Source organism: Mastigoproctus giganteus, chromosome 3, assembly GCF_048544385.1.
Source record: "Mastigoproctus giganteus isolate SK-2022 chromosome 3, ASM4854438v1, whole genome shotgun sequence".
In the NCBI taxonomy this organism is placed as follows: Eukaryota; Metazoa; Arthropoda; class Arachnida; order Uropygi; family Thelyphonidae; genus Mastigoproctus; species Mastigoproctus giganteus.
This window is the reverse complement of record NC_143577.1, coordinates 108,219,110-108,244,678: the sequence shown is the minus strand read 5'-3', so window position 1 is coordinate 108,244,678 and position 25,569 is coordinate 108,219,110. Positions and strand designations below refer to the sequence as shown.

At 35.7% G+C, this 25,569-nt stretch overlaps 1 protein-coding gene across 1 annotated transcript in view; it reads left to right on the top strand.

The window, feature by feature from the left end:
• The window catches only part of LOC150088213 (protocadherin Fat 4-like), a 415,241-nt gene that overhangs the window by 200,597 nt on the left and 189,075 nt on the right, over positions 1–25,569 (top strand). Inside the window, exons 13-20 of the mRNA XM_090369387.1 lie at positions 624–758; positions 3,429–3,599; positions 6,590–6,801; positions 8,746–8,875; positions 13,645–13,730; positions 20,177–20,261; positions 21,054–21,182; positions 21,792–22,103. Coding sequence (XP_090225513.1) covers positions 624–758; positions 3,429–3,599; positions 6,590–6,801; positions 8,746–8,875; positions 13,645–13,730; positions 20,177–20,261; positions 21,054–21,182; positions 21,792–22,103 — 1,260 coding nt within the window. The remainder of the gene's footprint in view (positions 1–623; positions 759–3,428; positions 3,600–6,589; positions 6,802–8,745; positions 8,876–13,644; positions 13,731–20,176; positions 20,262–21,053; positions 21,183–21,791; positions 22,104–25,569) is intronic.

Below are 25,569 nucleotides of genomic sequence, written 5' to 3'. Positions count from 1 at the left end.
CTACCAGTATAGAGGTGATGTTGAAATATAAGCTTCCTAGGAAGACTTATTTTTCAATATAGCTGGTGATGATGCGCGTTTTCAACAAGGCGTGCTCCTGAAGCGACGTTATACCTCTGAAGATCATTCAGACTGCGTTTCATCTTATCTAAGAAATAAAAAAGCTTCTTAATGGAATGTGCACCGTTCAATATTTAAAGGAGGATGCTAATTTTTCCCTGAAGAATTCGAGTATCTTTGCCACATTTTGAAACTATTCTCTCTGTCCTCACGCAGATAATTTAAGAAAATATGTACTAAATGGTTTCGCTGTTATGAAAAATCAGACAAAGATTCCCGAGGATTTAGAACTAGACTTCGGCTCATGGAAAAGCGGGAAGCAATGTAAGTGTAATTGATATATTTTCATTTTGTGTATTTTGATTTGGGAACACAAAAGAAAAAGAATTTCAGCGTATTCGCATATGTTTTGAAATTAACTGTCTCGAAGTTGTTACTTTAAAATTTTATTTTATATTATTGAGTTATGTAGAAGGTTCCAAGTTGGAATTCATAAATCATATAAGTTTAATGAAGAGCATTAAAGAGTAATTAATCTTTAGTAAATGTACTTGTTTTATTAGGGCGAAAATGCTGAATTTTCTTACGAACTGGAAGATGATTCGGGAGCATTTGAGATTGATCGATCTGGAGGGGCCATCAAAGTAAAGGATCCCAGAAAACTTGACAGAGAAACCAAAGACATCATGAGAATGAAGGTAATGGTTCTGTCTATTCTCTTCCACACATTTTTTGCTGTTGGTTGTTCTTTAACAACACCCATTACTTATATAGCATACCCACGATTAGTTATTTTTGGAGCAACTTTTAATGCAATGTCCCAAGTCAGAAATGCGAAATGCTAGTTTAGTGTGTAAAAGGACACATGCAACTGTCACATGAAAGGAGATTTTCTTCGTAGACGACTACTGCCTTAGAAACTTCTCTCGAAAGAGTTGTCAGATGCTTAAACTACGTGGTAATTACCGCTTTCTGAAAGACAAGGAGTAAAATAAATGAAATACGGATTTTTTCCTCTTATTCGGAGGCGCCTAAGAAAGAAAGAAAAACATTGTAGAAAATACTGGTAAATATGATTACTCCCATGAAGTTTATTCGTTAATTTACACTTATGTTGTTAAGTATTACGCCATTGCAATCCCCACTGTCATTTCGTATTGTTTTATAAAGGGATTTACGAAAACTGCTTGCTAACAAAATATCTTTCTTGTCGCATTGGAAGGTATTGAACATTGTCCGGTCTCTGTGAACATACTTGCCAATCCATAATGTACAAAATTGGATTGGTAGACTGCCAGTAATTTGTGGAAAGTTGGTCGCTCCCCAATTTTGGTTAAATACGGCAAGTCTTACCTTATCGGTGATAAAACATTTCTTACACGGTGATATCTTTTTTCTACGCAAAATGAAATAGAGTAAAAATTAACATCAACATGTGCGATCAGTAAACAGGAAGATTTAAACATTCCTTCCGTAATTAAAGTTCTTAAGTAATTGAGATATGCAACATTTTTTTAACTGTTAATGCCCATTGATAGAAATTTGAATGTCTTAAGGATTTAAAATGGAATAAATAAGTAAAATCTGCCGTTTTGTCTTATTTAAGATAAGACTGCGCTACTAAGGTGAATAGGCCTAGCGAAGTAATGTAGCCCAGTTTTCGAGTCAGTTATATTTGACTGGATTAATACATGGCCATGATGCACGAGTATTTCTTATACAAAATGTATTATGGATCGGCTGTTTCATAACCTATGGTGCGCATTAATAGATGGTACTTGCATTGATCAAACATCAGACTGATTCTGTGTTGTCCCAAAAAAGTCCTCAAATAATTCTGTGTTGTCCCAAATTAGAACCTAATAAAGGAAGGTTGTTCCAGAAAACGGAGATGAATGAATGAACGAGGAAGATGAAAAGTTGATTCTATAAGTTTGAAGATGGAAAGATAGACATATCTGGTCGTTCCAGAGTGTAAACGGAAATTTATTTATTTATTATTTTAAATAAATAATTAAACAGTGTACTGTAAATACTTAGGCAATTGATGGTATAGCATTTTGCTGTATCGTGAACACTAAACATCAAAACAATACAAGTTGACCCAATAATCCAAGGGTTCTTATAAATATATATGAACATTATAAGCATTTTATTAAAATTTCATAGTATGAAGCTTTTGTTGAGAAATTCACTTGGATTTTTAACATATTTAATTAAATTATTGAAGTACTCCCTGGAGTATTTCAAATAGTTAGAATATACGAGCAATGCATATGCATTTATTTTTGCTACTTTTAATTTAAGTATTTTAATTCTTTTGGTAAGCTAACAACATTATACTTATCATGACAGAATACCGTGGTAATTTGTGAAAGAGTATTAAACAGAATAGCTTAACTGTTGTAATAACTAACAGGAAATCACCACATGACTATGATTTGGATCCAGTTTGCTTGCCAATAAATAGTTGGATATCTCAATTATTTTACGCACTTCATCAAGGTATTAAACTCAAAATACTGTATAACGGCACCCACGCGCGCGCACTGTAAATGTACCACTTCGAAAAAATAAGCTTACGCTGCAGAGGGCAATGACCTTCCTCCGAGCAAGTTTGGCCAGTTGGTCTCGTTTAAGAAAGTAAGTGCGAAATATCCTTGTAGAGTTTAATCTGGATTAATTCTCAATATTTTATAAATGAACCCGTTCACTTGAAGTCATACGATGTTTTTTTTTTTTTCCACTGTAATTTTCTTGTTATTGGTCTGGCATTATAAAATATTGAGGTCTCTTTAGAAAAATCAGCTTGACCAAAAAGCATGTAACCTCTCTGTTGACTTACACATTAGAACAAACTATGACGAAAAAAATTAAAGCCAACTTTCAGTAGGATGAAAACATTTGCCCACAATACCTCTGCCATTTAGTTAGCGTATGTTTCTTTTTTTTTTTTTTTTTTTAATTGGAACTCCAAACACGAAAGGAATCCAAACCTATAGTATTTAGTACCGTGCATGGGTTGATGGGGAGGGGAGGAGGAGGATGCGAGACACTTTGCTCCTGAGACTAAACGTGGGTTTCATCTCTTGAAGGCTCCAATAAGCAAAGTGATGGAATTAAATTGGTTGATCAGAGTCAGCTTGATTAAAAGAGATAGTGCAAACACACAAGTTAATCACGATACAGAAATTCATTTTTGAAATTCCAGCTGAGTTTTTATTCCCTTTGGGAGATGGGAAGACTGCCATTTGAAGTGAAGTACTCGTGTTTTTCTTCAAACCTTCTATTGCTTATGAATAAATACTCCTTAGACATACACAAAGTCTAAACTAGAATTTTAACTTTTCTTAACTTCTTTCTTTCAGGTATTCGCCAAGGAAAAGAAACAGAACGTGAATCCCCTGGCAAAGGAAAGCTCTACGGTGGTTGAGGTTCACCTGTTGGATGCGAACGATAACAATCCGCGTTTTATCCCAGAGAGCGTATACACATTTAGGGTTACCGAAGTCGACCTTCCAGGAACAATCGTTGGAACGGTGAGATCAGAACTATTCAATAAGCATTTTGAATTGATGATTTTTAAACCTTTCCGATTGCATCTATTATAGTGTGACGAATTAATGCTTTAGTGGCACGAAGTAGGACGATCAGTTCAGTACGAGTATGTACAATAAATGAAACACATTTTCGGCCTAATAACATTAATTGTTTCCACTTTTATATGTGTCTTAACTGATGAAATGAGACAGGAGCTTCTCAGAAACATTAAAGCAGTTTAATTAATTGGTTTCAACTAAATTTCATTACCTATTCCTTGAGCGGCATGATGCGTAGGTAAACTGTGTTATTCGACGATAATAAAGCACTCAAACCTACTATAATTATGTTTGTTTCGGATTTGGAAATGTGTACATAATGGAGCCAAACATTTCGTGGTATTTTTTACCACTTCTTTGTGATAGCTGTCTTTGAAATATCACTGTCACAAGAACTTATTCAATAAGTTGTTCAGAATAAATTCTTAATAATCAGTGTTTAAGCTCTTAAGTTAATAAGTTCTTGCGACCTAAGTGGTCTTTTGTGACAGTGATATTGCAATGACAGTTATCACAAAGAAGTGGTAAAAAAATACCACGAAACGTTTGACTCCATTATGTACATATTCCTAAAATGGAAATAAACATAATAAAACAATTGTAAGTTTGAGTAAAAAAATCCAGCTGTCTCTCTCTCTCTTTCTCTCTCTCCTGTCATTCCTTCATTTTTCAGTTTCTGTTAATTAAACTTTTACTTTTTATACATTAGAATCTGTTATTTCTTCTCCAAAAGTAAGTACATCATAGTGTAGGTATGCACAGCAGTACAATACCATACTTTAGGATACACATGAATCATACTGTATATATATATATATATCTTTCGTTATGTTACGAGGGCTGTTCAATAAAGAATTGTCATGTGTTTTTTTTACAATATACCTTTATTAATCAGCCATATTTTCATGTTCCTTTTGAAAGTAGCCTCCATTTTATGAAATGCACTTACTCCAATGTTTCTGTCATTCTTCGAAAACATGGTGGTGCCATTTTTTGACATGCGTTTGAGAATCGCCTCCAACGTCTTTATAACAACTTCAAAATTTTGCTGTATCCTGGACACTAAACATCAAAACAACACAAGTTGACGCAATAATCCAAGGGTTCTTATATATATGAACATTACAAGCATTTTATTAAACTTTCATAGTATGAAGCTTTTGTTGAGAAATTCATTTGGATTCACAACTTTTTCTGAAAACGTTTTACTCAGCACCTTCTTTAACATTGGAAATAAAAAAATTCGCAGAGTGCATGGTCAAGGCTCTAGGGCGAATGATGAACACATTTGACATTAATACTGGCTAAGTATTGGATCATGACATGAGCAATGTGAGGTCTCGCATTGTCGTGATGCAGCAGCCACCCACCTACGTGCAGTTGTAGTCGTTTGCGACAAATGTGATTCCTGTAGAAGCCACACCCTTTGGTGTTGGCATTGACGTAAACCTCCAAAAACAGCTTTTTTGCTTACTCTCTGGGTCAAAACGATGAAATCATGTCTCATCCGCCGTTATCACCTTTTGCAGAACCTCACCATCTTCAGTAACCATCTGTTGCAGCTCCTGACAAACCTTCATGCGAACTTGCTATTAGGTTTGGGTAGTTTTGGAACTCAGAGTGCACAAACACGTGTCATATGCAAATGGCCAAGGGGAATGCCGTGGGTGCTTTCTTGTGATATGCTCAACATCTTTGCCAGTTGCCTTACTGTTATACGATGATCTACTCTCACGATTACAGAAGCAATGTTTATGGTTTCTTTGGTGCCAGCAGTGGCTGGAACTCCAGGACCGCCGAATCACGCCAATTATTAAATGTTCTAAACCACCTGCTAGCTGTACTGTTATGATACTATTTGTCCATAATTTGACCTATTTTAGATTAATTTTTGTCACCAGCCTATGTTCATATAGCTTACGGTGCAGCGGCAGGCAAGCCCAGGTCAGTTGGCAATGAAGTCATGTTTTGTCTTGAAAAGCACAATCAGAATATCGTTAACTTGATGGATCTGGTTGGTAGTTGATCCAAGTGCCTTATCTTAGAACGAAACCTTTCTCATGCAGCGAGAAAGAGTTTTTTTCTTTTAGTTTTTGTTTTCACAGTAATCCTCGACAAATGGGGAGAAATGTGAAATTAACTAATGCTGCGAAAAAAATATTGTCGTCATCCATAATTTTATCTTCAATTCACTAACCAGGACTTCTCTTCACATTGTACATTATTTGACTTCTCTCTCTCTCTCTCTCTCTCTCTCTCTCTCTCTCTCTCTCTCTCTCTCTCTCTCATAAGTCTGGTACCACTTGATGGGGTCTCTGTCATCACTGTGGCTTAAGGTAAGAAAATGCTCATCTGGTCATCGCATGTTCACCAGCGTCGAATGGTTTTTAACACTTTTTCGTAATTTCACCACTAAAAGGTGACTTTCTGTGGCCTTTTCACCAGTGTACATGTAGAAATTCTTATTTACCAGAAATATTTAGAGGATTTGCGACGATTTCGATCTCATTTAAATGCTGTCACAATGGATAAAAAGACTGACAGAGCATTGGTACATGATTTCTTCACTTGTTGCTCTGTATAACAAACGACTGGCTCTGTCTTGCTGCGCATATAAAATTATTCCAACGTATCTTTCAATTTTCCTATGTTGTTAGTTCCTCCATGACATAATAGTTTCGCCACTTGTGACTTTGTAGAAGTCTGGGTTATCAAATCTAGTTAGAAACTAGAGTAATCCATAAATTTCTTTTCACTCAAGGTTAGCCGAGCTTAGACAATCGGAGTAGGGTTTCTCCAAGTTAGGATCTCCATTACCACGGAGATCCTAATATAGTAATAAGTTGTGCTGCTTTTAATATGTAATCTTTAGTAATAATTAATTAGGAACTTCATGAATGCGTAGTTTAATGGCTTCGTTTTGTTTTCAGGTGAGCGCTGTGGATCCTGACTTGGGAAACAATGGACTCGTTCGTTACCGAAAACAGAATGATAGTCTAAGTCTGACAGTTCCTTTCGATGTCCATTCCCACAATGGTTCAATGTACATCTTAGAAGCCTTCACCTCAATCAGGGTAAAACCGGATCGATACACGTTTTTCGTTACAGCAATCGATTCGGCAAAGCTCGAGTCCGAAAGAAGGTAAAGGAATTTTGCTTTACCATGAAAAGATAAATAGGAAATAAACTGGTATCTACAGTAGCCCCCTTGTTTTGGTATTTTATCTGAATTTTATTTTATCTTTCCTCAGGAAGAGCTGCCTTTAAATTTATTAAACGGTGTGTTTTTTTTAAATTAATCAAAGAAGGGTAAAATGAAAAATTATTTTAATATCTTCACAGTTAGTTTGCGGTTTAGTTATTTAACAACAGAGAACATTATCGAAGGAAAGCAAATTAATCTGATCATTTCGTCTCATCACTGTCCAGCAGTAGTACGCACCATACTGGCTTCCATCTTTCTTGGTAACGTTTCTCACAAACTTCTTTGAAGGGTTTCCAAGCTTAAAATTCCTCATTTATGTTGCGCAGTTAGTGCAGCATATACGGGGAATCCACTTAGTGCCAAGATCTGCTAATTTGCAGTCAAAATAAAGTTCAAATGCTTTCTTTAATAGGATAGTTATTAGTACTGCACACCTAATAAAAATGGCGAGTTAATACACTGACTTTAATGTACTGAATTAATATACTGAATTAATGAAATAGTGCTATTGCGGTGGCAACGGATACGCTACGTCCGTAATGAGTATCGTATTAATATATTGTGAGGAAAGTTATAGTATAATAATCATATTACTATATATACTCAGACGGATTTATGGAAAATGCATAGTATATATACAAATGGAAAATATGCATAAGTTATCGTTGTATACCCACAATTCGAATGACTTCGTTTGGTGTCAACCGGCCAAATTGAAAGTAAAACAGCGATAAAGGGTTCTCTGTTTCTATGATGATCAATATGCACCATGACGAAATCAATTTTGAGATTGAATAACCAATAATATAACATATAATATAATTTAGAGATTTTATAATTTTCAGTACTAAACCATAATTTTGAATTATATAAACTAAAATATATTTTAAAATACTACATTGATCATCATTAAATGTGGGATGTTAGTTTAGTAATTAGAGTAAGAATAAGGCACATTTACCGTATCCAAGCAGACGAACCACGTATAACCCATACTGTGTTCAAAATGAAATGATATTGTGTGTAAAGTATGGCCTTCTAGTGACCATTAGAAGGTGGCGACTCCTGTGTGTTTGGATGTGCCAAGTGTGCATCACACTTGTTGATGCACACTTGGCACATGTATTAAAACACCAACAAATAGCCAATTAGTTATATTTAAGTTCACGCAAAAAGAAGGCGATAGAGAGGTGAAATAGAGAAATATAAATTGATCGTCTTTTATGGGTTAAAAATTTCATCTATCTACCCTGCGGTCTTGGTATTTCTTTCGGAACATGAGACCCTCTTTTGGTTAGCAAATAGCCCCGTTCTTAAATCTGCCGGTGTTCCTTCGGTACTATTATAAATTAGCTCACATTCGATTTGCTTGTTATGGAATGTGAAAGTTGTTGGTAGCGAAGCTCCAAATATAGAAATGATGACAGTTTTTCGGGGAAAGTTGCTAATTAAGCTTTTCAAGTTTTCTCTTTTATCTCAGGAACTTGTAGACAATTTTATTTAGCGTTGAAAACTGAATACCAACCTCGAAACATGTTGGCCTAATGATCCCAAATAAGAGACAAAAGCAGGTTATAGATAACGGCAAAAGGAAATCTGTTGCTTTAATAAATCATTGCCAGCCATGCGGAAAATCAAGGGCAGAATTCATTTTAATATGAACAACGCTCTTTGATAGCAGTATATGCTTCCTTCGAAAATAGAAACAACACATGAAGAAATAGTAAATTATATATTCACACTTTAGCGTTGATTTACAAACATCTATACTTACATAAATTAATGTTAAACTTTCACTTCTAGATTTCACTATTACGTCTTTAGGATACAAAGGATATGTAATTATTGAAAATAATGTTTCGATGTTTTTTTATTTTGTAGATCTTCCGTTGCTATTGTAAACGTTATTGTCCAGGATATCAACAACAATGCCCCCGAGTTTGTAGGTGCCCCATACGAAGCCTCAATCGGAGAGTCCTTACCACCAGGGGCGTTAGTGTTTCAGCTTGTGGTAAGTATTATTTATACGACTAATGCAAAATATAATTTTGAAAATTTAATTTTTCGAGCTACTGGAGTGTGAGTGTGCGTTTGCTTTTTATTTTGTAGATCTTCCGTTGCTATTGTAAACGTTATTGTCCTTCGTTATTGTTTGATGCTTCGGTTGATTAGTACTACTTTACTTAATAATCACTATAAGAATATAGCGAGCAACATGGGGATCATCCATCGACCATAGTGTAACGAGGAAATCCACTAGCTCGAAAAATTAGTTCGCAAAAACGTCCAAAAAGAATTCGCAAAGAATTGAATTAGAGTGAGAGAGATAACAATAAAAGTACATCTGAAGAGGATGCATCTACACGCATAATGCCCATAACTCATGGAAGTACATCCGCAGATAACAGATATGTTTGCTCCAGAAATTTTCTGACAGTTCGAAACCAGCTCACGTGCTCCACTGCTTACAAAAAATCACCCCTGTGCAATGCACAAATGAGTGCCAGCTGGACTGAAAATTTCTGATTATTCTCGGATTTAATTTAGATAGGCAAGTTGGCAGTGCATTGCCATGGAAATTCGCGATTATAAATACGAAGTATGTCGTGATCAAGCAATCATTGCGTGACTGCTGGATTTACCAAAGGACTACAAGAAATTAACTTTAATTTGGACTTGAGCCCATATGCAGATTTATGCGCATCACCATTTCTCTGCCATCGGATGTACTTTAATGGACTTACTGAATTATTCCCTTCTTTTAGGATTGAAATTCTAAAAGAACTTTTCTGTTAAGGCCGCAGTATTGCTGAAATTTAAATAGCTGAATTTTTTGAAAAAAACCTTTGCGCTGTAAAGCAGAAATTTGTGTTGTGTGATACAAACCAGGAGAATAAGTTAAATTTTCAGCAAAACTTATTATTTCAGTACTCTTCTCTGAGATCCGTGTTAGGGTTTAAAACTCATAAAAGGCAAAAGTAAGATGAAGGATTAACTATATTAAATAAATAAGCACATGCCCTGAGAAAGAAGTGTACTGCTTTTCTCCGGCTTGCCATCTGTAAAAGAAACTACATAAAAAGGACTAGAACGGAGTCTCAAAAACCAATCTTTTATAGATGACAACCAGGGGAAAAGAAGTGCACTTCTTCCTCCTCAGGACATGTTCTTATTTATTTTAATATAGTTAATCCTTCACGTACTTTTGCCTTTTATGAATTTTAAACCCTAAACACGGATCTCAGAGGTGAGTACTGAAATAACAAGCATTGCTGAAAATTTGATGAATAAATCGACAATACTTCGAGCTTTAACTGTACAATCATGTAACTGTTCTGGGATAAAATAAGGCGCGATTAATTTGTGGAAATGTCATTTGTCCTACGAATAAGCAAATTGTTCCGAAAAGTGAAAGTTAAGCTTGTTTGTAGAAAACGTTCCAGAAGCATAGTTTCAATTGGTTAAAATCTCCAACACCGCATCTTTGTGCAAGAAAATACCGATGAAATTCACTAACTTTTTCGTTATACTCATTATGTCCATGTACTTCTGATTCCGAGATGAATGTAAACCGTAACAACCTTGGCAACTTTGGGTCATTAAGTACGCTGAAGTGGTATTTTTTGCATTTAGTCAAGTGAACCCATCGCTCACAGCATCTTAAAAATATCATTATTCGTTAAAAAAATTACTTGAATTTCTTTTTTTCGCTTCATCTTTCATGTGAACACACTGATTCAAGTGAAGGCTCTGTTTTGACTTAAACAAGTGACACATTTTACTATTCAAACTAGGTTAAATTTACACAAAACAAAATTAGTATTCAACAAGAGTCCTTTGTCTCGAATCCCTAAAGGCGAAAAGTAACCTTTTCAAATTTAATCACTCTTGTTTTTTTAATTCTGCTACTCCTATTTTGGCTACCTAGCATTTCTCACTATTGAAATACCAGAAAGATAAATAAATACTTATAAATACTTATAAACAGAAAAATTAGTCTGAAATAAAGCGAGTAGTAATACGGCTTGTTTTTGATGATTAAGATAATAGCCCACTAAGTGAGTTCTCAGTTGAATTGGTTGGCAATTATCAAAGATTTCTACAGTTCTTTACTTGTGTTTGGGGACAGTGAGCGGGGTTGCTATGCGCCAAAGCAACTAAAGCTATAAGGAATCAGTGTATTTTGTCTGTAATTGTGTGTATTGTTCGTTCGATTTGCTGGATGAAAAAAACCGAGTTTCCGGGAAAGAAAACCTTGCAACCCTCGCCTGAGACCGATTAAACTTCGTTGTGAAAAAATCTCATAAAAATTCTATTCCTGGCTTCACTGACAGGTCAGCATCAGAAGTACACAAGCATCATGCGTAATTACGAGTAAGTGAAATTCATCGGTATTTCCTTGGCTGGAAGTATATGATGTGTGGGAGGTTTCAACAAGCTGAAACTGTATTTCTGGAACGTTTTCAACAACCATGCTTAACTTTCGCTTTTCAGTAACTATACAAAGAACTCAAGTCCTTCAAAATCCAAACTACGCTTTCGTTAATAATAATAAACCACCCCATGCACTTGATACCAGTACCCGTCACGCGGTGGAAAAAATCTCGTAAAATGGAGAAACGGTTTTTTTTTTATAATAATAATAATAATGCTACATACAGATGGCTTTTAGAACGGCGTAGAAAATATTTCAGTATTCAGTGACTATCATGACATAGATTCGAGTCCATTTCTCGTACACCGATAATGATTTAAGAAAACTTGTTCCGACTTGCCTTTGTTCATATACCTACAGTCACATACCGAAAGAAAGTAGAACAGCACTTGTTCCTGCTGACCACTTCACCTCAGCAAACAGAATAGCGTGACGCAAAATTGATCTTCTATTGTGCATTTTTGATAGACTATACCCCATAGGGTGGGCGTTGTGTTTAATTCTTAATTCAGTAACCCTACGGCCTTAGTCTCGTGAAAGTGTTCACTAATACACACACACAATGTAGGACGCCATTCCTCCGAATAAAGACTGAGGGATAGCGAAGTAATGAGGGTAAACATGCTTAATTCAAGAAGTCTTTCACACTAACTGAATCATTACTGTCTCTGAAAACAGAAGGAAGAAGGATGGACGAACAAAAGAGAAAACAAACTTCCCTATGAAGGAATCACGTTAAAAGTAATAAATGTTTTCCTCCTATCACTCACTGCCTTCTTAAGGCACTTTCTTATGTAAGATTTCAGCCCCCAAACAGCCTTCCTCCTCCACTTAAAGGTGTTGTTTTACTTTGATTACTAGATAGCCTTCAGTAAGTCGGTACTGCCATTACTGAACTCAGCCAAAACCCTTTACGGGAGAAACTATGTAGGACAGAACACAGCGTGATCGTGGAATGCTGCAGAGTACTCTTACTATTCCTCTCGAGCACTTTAGGTTGGCTATCGTTCGCGTGGCCGGTCTTTCAGTAGGGCGACCAACAGTTGCGCAATGTCGAGGTGTAAACCAGGTGTCTAAGTTCATTTTTCGTTAAATGCGAATAGCAGGAAAGTGGCATCGCTCGAAGAAATATGTCCATTCATGAAACCTTCCTTTTCCGAAATGGAATCCACAGCCTCTATTAAATTAGGTCAGTGCAAGTAATTGCGGCAGGTGGGTAAGAAGTGATACGAACAAATAAGCAACGCAGAAGGAATTATGGGAGAAAGGTGGAGAAAACAATTTGTAGCTTTCGCATACAATCTGTTCAGTTAAATGTGCAACATATTTCTTATGGATGCTTTATATAGCATTGCAGTCTTTAATATACAAGGCTGTGTATTACTCAATAGTTTTTTTTTTCAAAAGGGTGTGGTTCCAGTTTCACTGATGAGTGCCATGTGACCTTCTCTAAGTGTACCACTCTGTGTAAGTCTAACTGGTGTACGTACAGAATAATAAGTAACGGATCTTTAATGATGCACACTTGGCTGCACTCAAAATGAAGTCTTGTTTCTAAATATTTGTATTGTAAAGGGAAGAATAATTATTCTTCAGTTGCGACTGTCACCAACGGCAGATTACAATCAGTCGTTGGTGACAGTCGTTTAGTAGCAAAGTATGGGGATCGTGCCAATCTCCCTTGAATCATTACATTCATAATAGCTAAACGGATTACTGGTTCTGTTAAGAACTCAGTAAATAGTATCCTGGTCAGAATGCAGGGAAGCTTACGTAAGAAACCGCTTTCTTGTGATTGTCAGTTAATAATTAGTTACTACATGAAGAATATAAGGAAACATTTAACATAAATTTATGTACTTAATTTTACCTAAAAATAAATGCATATCCGTTTAGCCCCTACAACCAGAAGAGTTTATAATTTTATTTTAACTGTCTTTTTCAAAATGGTTGCTGTAGGCGAATGATCAAGCGCGAGAGCACAAAAATGAATGTGCTCTTAGGTTCATTCACTAAAGTTGCCCATTTGATAAGGAACGAATTTTGTGCGGACGGATTTCCTTCTGTTTTCATACAGGTTTGATAAAAGATTAACCCGCCATTCTGAGACATACAAAACCCTATCATCATTGATCTGATAACCATACATAACAGTATTTTAGGGAAAAACTAAAACTTAAAATACTCTAATGGACACAAGTGATCTTAACTATATAATTTTTGTCATTAAAATCAAGATGTATATTTAAAGTAGTTGTAGTTCAGATAAGACTAATTGGTTAAGCGTACTACTATGAATTTGATAGTCTTCAGTGCAACTAAAAATTGTGACTGCATCTTTCTAGGCAAGGGATCCAGATGCCGATTCGACATTGACATTTTCTATCATTGCTGGCAATGATGAAAGCAAGTTTGCAGTGAATCCCTCCACGTAGGTATTTTTGCTAATTTATTTAAGAAATACTAAGTATCATTTCATATTAGTATCTGCTTTTCTCTTTAGAATACACCTTTTTTACCTTAGTTATTTGACTTTTTGCAAAGCAGCTTTATTTTTACATTTTTCATTTCTCTAAAAAGTAGTAGCTTTATTTTAGATTATCGCTTGACCCAGTCCTGCTAACCTCACTGATCCGATACCGTTAGTGAAGGATAAAGCCTCAAGAACACACCCTTTCAAGATTAAGAGGTGGTCGGGTGCCGCCCAGCTCCGCCTGAAATTGAGATTTTATCTTCTAGACAATCTGTCTACCGTTGTTTATAATTACTAATGGCCCTTTCAAGAACCTTTGCTCCACTCATAAAAGAACTAAACAACCACGCACTGTTTCTTTCTTAAGAATATTTTTTATAATACAAAGATTGTTGTCAAGTGTCTCTTAGGAAAAATCAGTTCTATAACTACCCTACCCTACCTTGTCTAATAATGATGTTATGGAGCACTGACTGTTTCTGTTAGGGTGCGCCAGGTTTCTATGGCATGCTATTTCATATGGTCTTATAATGTGTGTTACTCTTATTGGTTGAAAAATCTGGAATAACCCAAGGGGTACATCCCCGAGATCAGCTAAGTACAGGCCTCAATAAAGAGACCTTTAAGAATTTTTCCATCTCTGACAGGATTTTCATCCAAACCTTTTCAAACGCGCTCCAAATCCTTGTACTGTTATGGAAGATTAATGTGTTCTGCGGTACACATTCATCTTCCATAACAGTATAAGGTTACATACAGCTTTTCGCCTCTGTTTAAAGCCTCCAGACTGTTCTGTTGAACATCTCTCTCTCTCTCTCTCTCTCTCTCTCTCTCTCTCTCTCTCTCTCTCTCTCTCTCTCTCCTCAGTCACTAATAGTTTAAACAGTACAAGCTGCGTTTTCTTAGCTTAAGTAATTCAGACATACAGCGAGCCTTATTAGAACTAAAGAATGATTTCGCTGCAAGCCCAGATCAGATTCTACTCATGTTTTGGAAGAAATGTTGTGACAACCTGATCCCAATGATTCTGCGTTCCGTTCAGTTTATCTCTGAGCACTAAGACTTATTTCGCTCACTTCAGGATCAATGCTGTTTCCATACGTAAAGGAAACTCCAAAACTACGGACCTACCAGCGTTCCTATACAGCCGCAAAGATATTTACGCAGTTGTAAAATGAAGACCCGTAGAAGACTACTTTGATCATTTCACAACTGACTGACTGCCAGCATGCATTGGCAAAAGAAAGATCTGTTACCATTAACCTGGCTTGTTCAAGACAAATTTCAATGTGGCAGATAACACAAGCAAAATATCTATGTATTACACTTTGCGTTATCGCAAAAACAGTTAGTCAGGCAATTAAAATGACGGAGTTTTTTTTTACCTAATCAAGAATGGAATTTGGAAATATCAACGTGGGCTTCGTTAGTAGTTTTCGTCATTTGAACTTAGATAAATCTATTCAATGTTTCTACTTAAATAAATTCTCATTTTAAATTATATAAGACTTTATTGCAGGAATTTTTAGTCAGAGATTAGGCGTTGAAATGAAGGTTAGATTATAATTGAAAGATGGAGGGATGGAAAGATGAATACGGTTTCCACACGCGTATGTAATATGTAATGGAGATTTTTTTAAATAAAAGACTAGTTCCAAAGTTTGCTCTTAGAGGGGCTCATGGTATGTAGTGCCGTCTGTATGAATGTTTATAAAGCAAGAAAATGCGGATGTGTTGTGTCTTATGTAAGGCGGCTCCTAAACGTTAGTTCAACTCCGCACCGGATATGATAAATGAAAACAAGTTTGGCCATCTGGTAGCACAAGTTGTAATTTTTTTTTTTTTTTTTTTTTTTCGCTTCAGAAAATTAAAATTAGTCTTTCGCGTGGGTGTTAAAACCAAATTTTATCCGAGAATTTCGAATTTTCCTCGTTTTATAGTTATTTAAAAAATATATCAAAGATAATAACCACTTTGAAGTAAACTTTTTCTAAATGTACGTACACTCATTCCCTCATTTTCTTACAAAAAACAAAGGAAAAAAAACACGTATATATGTATACAGACATATTTCTAAACCTAAGCATGTGATTTTTACAAGGGCAGCAAAATGCCTCCAGTCAGTTATACTTGCTCGGTTATATCTTGTAAAAGACTTTCTCGTTTGTCTTAAAAATAAGGTGCTTGCGAACAAGTTTCAGTTGGTATCGCACGCTAACAAAGAAGATAATTTATCTTTCCCTTTTCGAAATCAGCCAACCTGTTAACGGTGGGTTCTCTATAAAACAAGGGGCTCGCCACCAGACTAACTGCCCGTCACTCATACATAATTGTTAACGATGTTCTCTGTCAAACCATCAAATATAACAAGAGGGTCGCTCGACTCTCCCTTGAGAGCTCACCCCTGCAGTCAGAACAAACTACAATGCTATACTCGTATATTGTGCTGGCATTTCCCGAAAAGAAAAAAAAGAAGCGTCCTGCACAAGTTACTCAAGGAAAATTACTACTTGGGTGTAACTAATAACCGCATGGATTTTCATAAAAGAAACCCCCAGAGACAACTTTCGAAATCAAATGTGATATACATATTTCATAAAAGCAAAAGGATTTAAAAATATTAGTGTGTGAATTGAAAGGGTTAGATTTTTTTTCAAATAGACGAATATTTTATTTGTCGAAGCTTCGACAAATTGTTTATTTTATATTCATAAAGACAGATGAATTATGACCAACTGAAGCATCTCTGCACGAATCTCTTCTTTTAATTCTGTTTCTAACCTGCATCCATAATCTTATGAATTTAGAGTTGGATTAAATACATGCATATAGCGAACAAGATATGCATATACAGATCTTGTTCGTCAGAATTGTTGCCAAAGTTTATGGAGATTTCTAAGGCTATCAATTTTTTTGGAGGGCTATCTCTAGAACAGTGGATTTATTTTAAAATGAGTAACTCGTAAAGATAATAATTATTATTATTTTAAAGATCCCCATGCTTAATCCATGTAGTATCTCTCTATTCTCTTTGTAGAGGTGTGTTTGTGTGTGCTCAATGACCGATTTGTATGTGGTGCGGTCTGAAACCCGGAATAACTTACAGAGGGAACTCTACTCCCTCCATCTGAGTTCAGCCTCAACTGAAGAGGAGGTCAGAAATTTCTACATTCACCGCCGGGACTCGAACTCAGCTCTCTAAACGAGTGACATGTGGCAAAACCACTATCTTGGCATGGAGGACAGTAACTTATAACAAAATATTGCAACATAATTACTAAAATTTATTATTATTATTATCAGTTTATTAACTCAAGGTTCACCCCCTGTACAGCTAGTGGGCTAGGAGGGTGTACAGAATTTTTGAAATATACATTCTACACTTTTATAGAAATTTTCAGATCTTTACAATATAATTATTGTATTGTAATAATTATTAAATAGATAAATACGTTTACTTAATTGTAAATGTATAAGAGATAAATGTATGCCATAACTCTGAATAATTGGAGTTAAATGCACAGGTTGACTTTATCTTTTCTTCAGCAACGAACATAACAGATTTATTTATTTTTCATTAAAGTTTTGCATTTAATTGTTCATATCTGATAAAAAAAAAAAAAAAAAAACCTGCTCAATTTTCACAGCAGTCCTGGTGATTTAGTCGAATTTGGGTTCTGTATGTTTTATTGACTTCAAACTTTACCGGATCAATGGAGAAGGTGTTGAAGTGTTCAATGGTGTTACATGGGAGCATTCCTTTTAGGGAGTCCAAGTTTGATAGCTTTATCCTAAGTGGGTGATGGCTTCTGTTTCTTCCTCTTGTTAGTGCGATGATATCTTCTATTGATGGGGCATCAATATGGCGAGTTAGCAGCTTGGTGAGCGTTGACAGATTTTTTTTTAGGACAGTGAGCTTCCAGGAGGTCATGCCTAGGTTAATTAGGAGAATGGATGTCGATATGGTGAAGGGGTTCCCTTCCAGACGGTTCAGCCACCGCAGAATCCAATATTCCATTGACATAAATTTATTACATTGAGAGGTAGATGCAGAGGACCAGATTTCTGAGGCATATAGTGGTATGGGTGTGAGACCTCTATTAATGTATTGTCCGATCAGTTTCGTGTTGTGACAGCCTGCGAGCTCCTGGCGGATAGCCCAGAAAGCAAGTAGCATAGGTCTTCTTCTTTGCCTTTAGGAAGTGTTCCTTGAAATTTAAGTCTTTGTCCCACGTTAGTCCCAGCTCAGTATGAGATGAAACTTTGGGGACTGTCTCACCATTAACTGTAACTCAAATGTCATTCTTGACCTTCCTCTTCGTGATTGTCATGTGGGCTGACTTGGCATTGTTTAATTGGAGTCCAGCTCGCTGTAAAAGTCAATTAACTGTTGGATTTACTTGGAGGTTTCATTGTTAATTTCATGTATCTGTTTGGGGGTCTTTTGAGTTGATAAAAGAATTTTAGACAATCAGCGAAGGAGCTAAAATTTGGATTTTTTGCGAGGAATGGTTCAAGTAGGATTGCAAAGAGGGTTGTCGACATCACCCCACCTTGAGGTACACCCCTCGTTGCATAGGTTGTTTTCCGGTGAGTTCCACTGGCTATAATTAAGTGTCTCCTCTGTAGTAAGGACTTCAGAATTCTGACAATTTGGTTAGATACTTTGAAATATTCTATTAAGATGCGTATGAGAGTAGGAATGGAGATGGTATTGAAAACAGATTTGATATCGAAGAAGATTATGTCCAGTTGGGCTCTGCGAGTATCGAGGAGATTAGAAGTCAAGGACCTGTGGTGCAGGACTGTAGGGTGGTCGGTGAGCAAAACAGTGTTGAATAATCTGCCTATTTTCTGGATGTACCAGAAAAACTCACATGGAAACTCCGAATCATGCGAGTTTTTCAAATATGTTTAATAATGTGCATCCTATGGAGATTGGACGGAAATCCTTAGGAGCCTTGGGATTTCCAATTTTAGGGACTGGTTTGACATAATAAGATTTCCAGATTTCCGGTATGGTGCCAGTCTTTAGAATCTTCCGGAAGATGTTTAGGAGGACATCCACGATGTACACAGAGCATACCTTAACTATAAACAGTGGTATGCCATTAGGGCCCTTAGTAGCTTTGTTGGGCAGACCATTTATCACGTCAATCAGCTGCTGTTTAGAGATAATAACATCATCCATGACAGAAAGAGTTTTTTCTGGTTTACACTAGGTAGGTTTGAAATTTCAGTGGTCGCATCACGATGATCGAAAGATATGCAAGTGCACTCCTCAAATAGCTTTTTATCCATGTTGAGATGGTTGTTGCAACTCGGGAAAGTTCTCCTTGATTTGGTAATCTGGGATAATATATACTGTTGATGCGCTCCTCTCTTGAAGGGAAGGAAACGAGCTGTCTCTCTTTTAAAGGTTTCTTGGTTTGTAATGCTTCTCGATTTTAATCATTTGTTATATGCCCTCTGCTTACTTCTAAAGGCAATTTTCATATTCGGATGGAACCACCGCTCGGTTCTCTCAGTAATTCTGACTTGTTTAGATGCTCCGATCGTGGCGATATGTCTCAGCTGCTCAACTAGGGTCTGGATTGCCTCTTCAACATATATTCGAGTATTTAATCATTAGTTGGTATGAATCGAAAGAAAGCATTCTATATCGCATTTCAAATCTCACAATATTCTGATACATACATGTATTGTGCGCGTGTGTGTGATAAATCAAAACCGAAAAAAAAAAAAACATAATAATAATAATAATAAATAAAACTTTAGCCTTCCTAAACAAAAGGTTCATTGACCAATGAGGAAGTTTTGAAATTAGATAGTTTAGATTCGGTGACAGCCCATTTAACTTGCCAAAATGTAAGCATTTCCTCGTCAAGGTTGCACGTATATCACATCACAACAGGTACGAGCCTAAAGCCCCCCTAAGGTCTCAGGTGGAAGCTTTTAATAAGTAAGAATATTAAAGATATTGCATCCGGTATTAAGATTCAGCTTGGAACTAATTTGATTTACATCTGAAAACTCAAACTTTAAGAGTTGTGTGGTAGTTTTAATTATTCGAATAAAATAACGATTGGAAGGGAAGATGAATGGATGATCAATAACGTCGTGTTATTGTAGCGAAAGACTATTCCCTTTCTCCTTTTTCATTTCTAATAAAGTAGTATCACAGATGCACCTTTAATACTAAGAATTATTGTTGTAATAATACGACTATTAATAAGTTTTTTCAGCGCCTTTCTGAACACATGTCCGACAGCGTGTTGTCACCATTCTGTTTTGCACAGCGTACGTGTACAAAATGCAAGCACGCGTCACGATTTTAGGTTATTTATGCTTTACCGTTTAGGTCATCTGTACTCATTGTGTCTATTTATTTCTGTTTCTTACAGAGGGCAGTTGTTGACAGCTGCTGTCCTGGATTACGAACAGAAGCAGAGTTACGATCTTCTGGTTCAGGTCTCCGACGGCATCAACGTAAGTGGCGCCATCTATTTTCAAACGTTATAACTATTTAAGAAAAGGAATTGGCCACGTTTTGTTTCTGTTGGTCGCTTTTAAAACAGGGACTGCGTGATAACGAATTTATATAATAAAACTGTATTTCCACCCACTACTCGTTTAATGGCATTAATATGTTATTTCGAACTATATCGCTATTCACGTTTCCCTCTCATTTTATTGTACAATTGTATCGTAATCTCATTGTATTTTTTTACATTTATCAGAATGATAAACATTCTAATAAATGACTTTTTTTATTGTAAAGTGTTAGAATACAATTTTTTTTAACGGATATGCCATTTAAAACGGCGTTCCTTAAAAAAACAGAATTTGACTTAAATAAAATCTATCGTAACGCCCAACATAAAATAGTTTAAGGTCGCGATTTGTTTAATACAATTTTAAACCAAAATTAATTATAAAATTTCGTTAATTATAAATTAAACTAAAATTAATTATAAAATTTCGTTAATTATAAATTAAACTAAAATTAATTATAAAATTTCGTTAATTATAAATTAAACTAAAATTAATTATAAAATTTCGTTAATTATAAATTATTACTTCTATTCTAAGTTAATTATTCAGGGCACAAACTGGTAAATCTGTTCAACGAGAATTATCTGTAGTGTTTCAGCGAGGGTAATAATAATGTTCTGTCGTTCACTATTTATCTCTCTTCTTTATAGAATTACCGAAAGCTTCTGTTAATGAAAACGTAATATTTAATATAAACTCTGAAAAACTACATTTTGTTCAATACAGAGTGCGGTGTCGCCTCTTACAGTGAAGGTGGTTGACATTAATGACAAGCAGCCCGTCTTTACGCATAACTTGTACAACTTTTCTACTGTGGAGGAGATGCAACCTAATCTTACAGTTGGGTCTATAATGGTAAGTGTCTCTTACTTATTCTATTTTCACACTGTTTATTCTAAACTAAATTAAACTTATAAACTTTACTAATGTATTGGAGCGAGAAAAATACTCGAAACCAAAGCTGCCACTTATGAGTGTGTGGGGTGTGCTTAAGTTTTACGAAAAACAGATGATAATAGCGAATAATATGTTGAGAAGATGAAAGGTGATTAATGCAAGGTCAACATAAGACAAAGGTGGTCTCAGAAAGCAACTGGCACTTTACGGTAGTGATTTCCTAAATCCCCTTTGGACAGAGCTCTATTTTACATAGAACTGTGTAAAATAATAAAGGGTAATATTACATTAATATTATAATTAACATCGTTAAGACATATGCATATATTATTGCATTTTTGCACACTCTATAATGTCATTTGAACTCTCAGATGTCATTCTTTGGTCTATTGATCTTTCTGTTCTCTTTATTTTGTTTCTTTTTTATGCCTTTCACTCAATGTAGGATATTATTTTACTAAAGTCAAAAATGTGGAAATTTAAAAGTATGCCAAGAATGCTGTGTAATTATTTGATTTCTTTAGCGAAAATAGTGAAATACGTTAATTAATATTTTTAAAATTACAGGCTGTAGATGGCGATTCCGGACGAAACTCTATTGTCCGATATAAACTGCTTGGCGATCAGGCCAACGAAGCTTTCTACGTCGATAACGAAGGAAACATCCTTACCCGCCGCAGTCTGGACCGAGAACAAGAATCAAAGATCGAGTTTCCTGTGGTAGCTTTCGATGGTGGCACCCCTCAGCTGAGTGCTACAGCAACGGTGATCGTGCGAGTGGAAGACATCAATGACAGCCCTCCGTATTTCGACAGTGATACGTACGTGGTTACCATACCGGAAGAGCAGGAGCCACCCTACCAAGTGTTTCTCATGCAGGTATGAATTGTTATGTATGTGGCACACCGTTGTATAAATCGGCAAAACTACCATACCGCCCGGTCGTGCTGGGACCCGATGGGCCACAGGCCCAGACGGTTGGTTTGGATTGGTTGGTTAACAACACAGGGGGGTTTGTTTCGTGAATCTCGTTAGGAGACCAGAATCTGTAGTTTCGCCGCTGGCTGTATATATACTTATTATACACAATTGAATGTTTCTTAGCTTCCTTGTGAAATTCAGTATTCTGTATTACAAATATTTATGACAGGATATCATCTTTTCCCCATGGTGATAAGCCGTTTATATTTTATCTCTTGCAGATTGATATATAAAACCTAAAGATTTTGCTATACTTTGTTGTAGTAAAATAAATACAGTGTAGTCAAATTGTGCTGAACTGTTTTGATGGGCCACGAGGTGTTAGGCGAATTGTTTGTAACGTAATCTTCAGTTTATAGGCGTATAACGAAATAACATTTGCTCTACTATTAATGCATTTATTTCTTAGCATAATAGAAACGATTTTGTTCATTAACTGTCATTTGTAATTTCGTAGTATTTAGGCAACTCGTTGTGAAGGTATTATATTTGAGAAATCAATATCGTTATAAAAAAAAAACACTATTCATCAAATAGAAATTTCTGTTTTCAGGTTTGGTATGACAAAACGACGTATTTTCTGCTATTAATAATAGCATAATATAGTATGTTAATACTATTAACATTGTAGTAGTAGTAATAGTAGTAATGGCAAGAGAGCAAACTTATATAGTATCAAACAAAAAAAAAAAAAAAAAACCTACACAATTCACCTGTTCGTACCATCCAAGAATTTGTCTAGTTCTCCCTTGAATTTATTCAACCCATGCACTTCCACAACAACAGATGGACACCTATTCCAATAATCAACCACTGCTGGCTGAAGGCAAACCTCCGCACATCTATCCTGCAACCATCTTTCCTCAACTTGAATTTATGCCCCTTCGTGTGTGTAGTCCCATTAACATTCATCTTACTCAATCCATCCAAGGCTTTAAACACCTCAGCCAGATCTCCTCGCAGGTGCTTAGTCTTAAGACGCTGCAATTTGCAGAACTGAAACTTTTTTTCAGTCCTGCAAATTGAGAACAATTTGCAGAACAGAACTGAGGCCTCCAGGCCTGTAAACTGTACTCAAGATGCGGCCCATGACCTTATACCAAGGGATTAATCACCTTCTTCTCCCTGCTATCAAAGTCTCTGTATATCATTGACAAAATCTCACGAGATGTCCTGGCAGCATGTTTGCACTGTTCAAAGAATTTTATGCCTGACTGCACCATTACCCTCAGGTTATTTTCATTCTCCACTACTCTGATGTCAGTACCACACAGGTGATATATTACTACGAGGTTATCTTCTACCCACATGCATTTGTTGACGTTAAACTTCAACTGCCATTTCTCAGCCCATTGATCCAATTTGTGTTAAAAAGGATATGTCTACTGTTGTTTTTATAAAGTATAGTTCTGCTGTGAATCTCTTTAAGCACTTTTATCTTAAAAAGTCTTGTAATGAAAACAAATACGAACCATGTTGGTGTCTTGTAATCGTTGGATAGAAATCGAATAAAAAGTTTAAACCGGTAAATTTGGAAATTTTATTGAAATGTAAATATGAATACTATTATTATTATTATGATTCTTTTTCTCCTCGTGGAATTATTATCATTACATTAAGGGTACTGGTACTAAGTGTATGAGGTGGTTGGTTATGTCTGGCTATTCTTCTTACTATTATTACTACTATCGGTCAAGGAACTTTCTGACTATTCTCCATGTTTTCAGGATCTTGGCTTTCTGCAGTTCCGTTAAGTGTCCTCTGTGAGGCTTGTTGCTGCTGTGTTCTTCTTATTATTATTTGTATGCGTTTTGTTTTCTTTATTTTATTTTGGTAAATTGTGTGTTTTAATTTTCAGAATGGCACGCTGCCTTCAAAAATCAGCTTTTGAAATGCAATTCACGAGAGAAACACTAGATGGCGCCAGGACATAGCGAAATTGCTTCGTCTGGTTTAAAATAAAACTAAAATCAAGTCACTATTCATCAAAAGATTATAAGATTCATCAAATAAAGACATAGTACTGTATTGTGGGTCCCTCCCCTCTTTCATAGATAGCCATTAAAAATACAGTAGTTCTGAACGTTTAGCGCATTTCCGAATGTTTTTCCAAAGCAATATTTTATATTAACACTAGCAATGGCTAAAATTTCAAACCGTTTCTTAGAGCAAACGGTATGCACTAAATTACATATTTGCAGAAGCTTAGTCATGTTAATTACAGTTAGATTAATACAGGTTATTAATTATAATATGACGCACAATTTGCAACACATTTTTTGTGGATAGTTCCGGGTAAAACGATCTGGCGAGTTCGATAATAGATACTCTTAAGGATGCTGGCCTAGTCGCGTGTAAATTTATAAACACATTCGTGGGTAGAAAATATTAGATTCAGACTGGTTTAAAGGTGGAGTAGAATGAAAAAAGGGAAGAGGTCATTAGAGATCAGAATGGTATGTTTAAGAACCAGGAAGCCAGTTTACCGATTGAGATGGATAAGGAATCTTCTGTGATAAAATAAACAAGAAAATGCAGACAACTTGTCCCCAGTGTTTGATCATTCGCTCGAATAATATCTGTCATATTAAAGGGGAAAGCAGGGGTCTAGAAATCATTAAGGAGTTTAAAATGACGCTAGTGAGAGAAGCCCTGACAAGAAGAATGGGGAAAAGTGACGTGATAATGAGGCCGTCAATCAAAAATAGGAAGGATGGAGTGTTAGCGAGATTATTTATATTTCCCAAGAAAAATGAGCGAATAAATAAAAAAAGAAAAAGAAAAAAAAGAGAAGTAAAGAAAGGAACAGTGTTACTTTCTTTAAAGCACGTAGCATCAGGGACGCAGGATTAATAAAGAGAGGCTGCACCGAGTATGATCCTTCAACAAATTTTATGAAATGAGTTCCAAGAGAGCGAGAGATTTCATAAGAAATGTTGGAATAAATAATAAATGGCTTTGAGCCAAATAGCGTTGCTTTTAAAATAGGCTATTTGTTAGTACGTTTTGGAGGATAGAACGATATTTAGAAAGAAATCTTTCCTTTCCTTATCTTATCAGTAAAACAGTTTATAACGAAAAAAAAAAAAAAAAATCCAGCACTCGGACATACAGCCTCTGTTCTTTCCCTTCTCCTCCCCCAGTCAGATTTCATTTCATACTAAGTATCAATTTCCCTGAAAAGAATGTAATAATTATTTGTTTATTATAGTATTTAAATAATTAAATATCTCTCTGTAATAAAAACCTAATAAATATTTCATAATATCTTCGACGAATCATAACTTCTTTAAAAACTATAATTTTTATCATTTTTGTCGGGAATTTTTAATTTTATTTATTTGTCCATTACTCTTAAATTCCT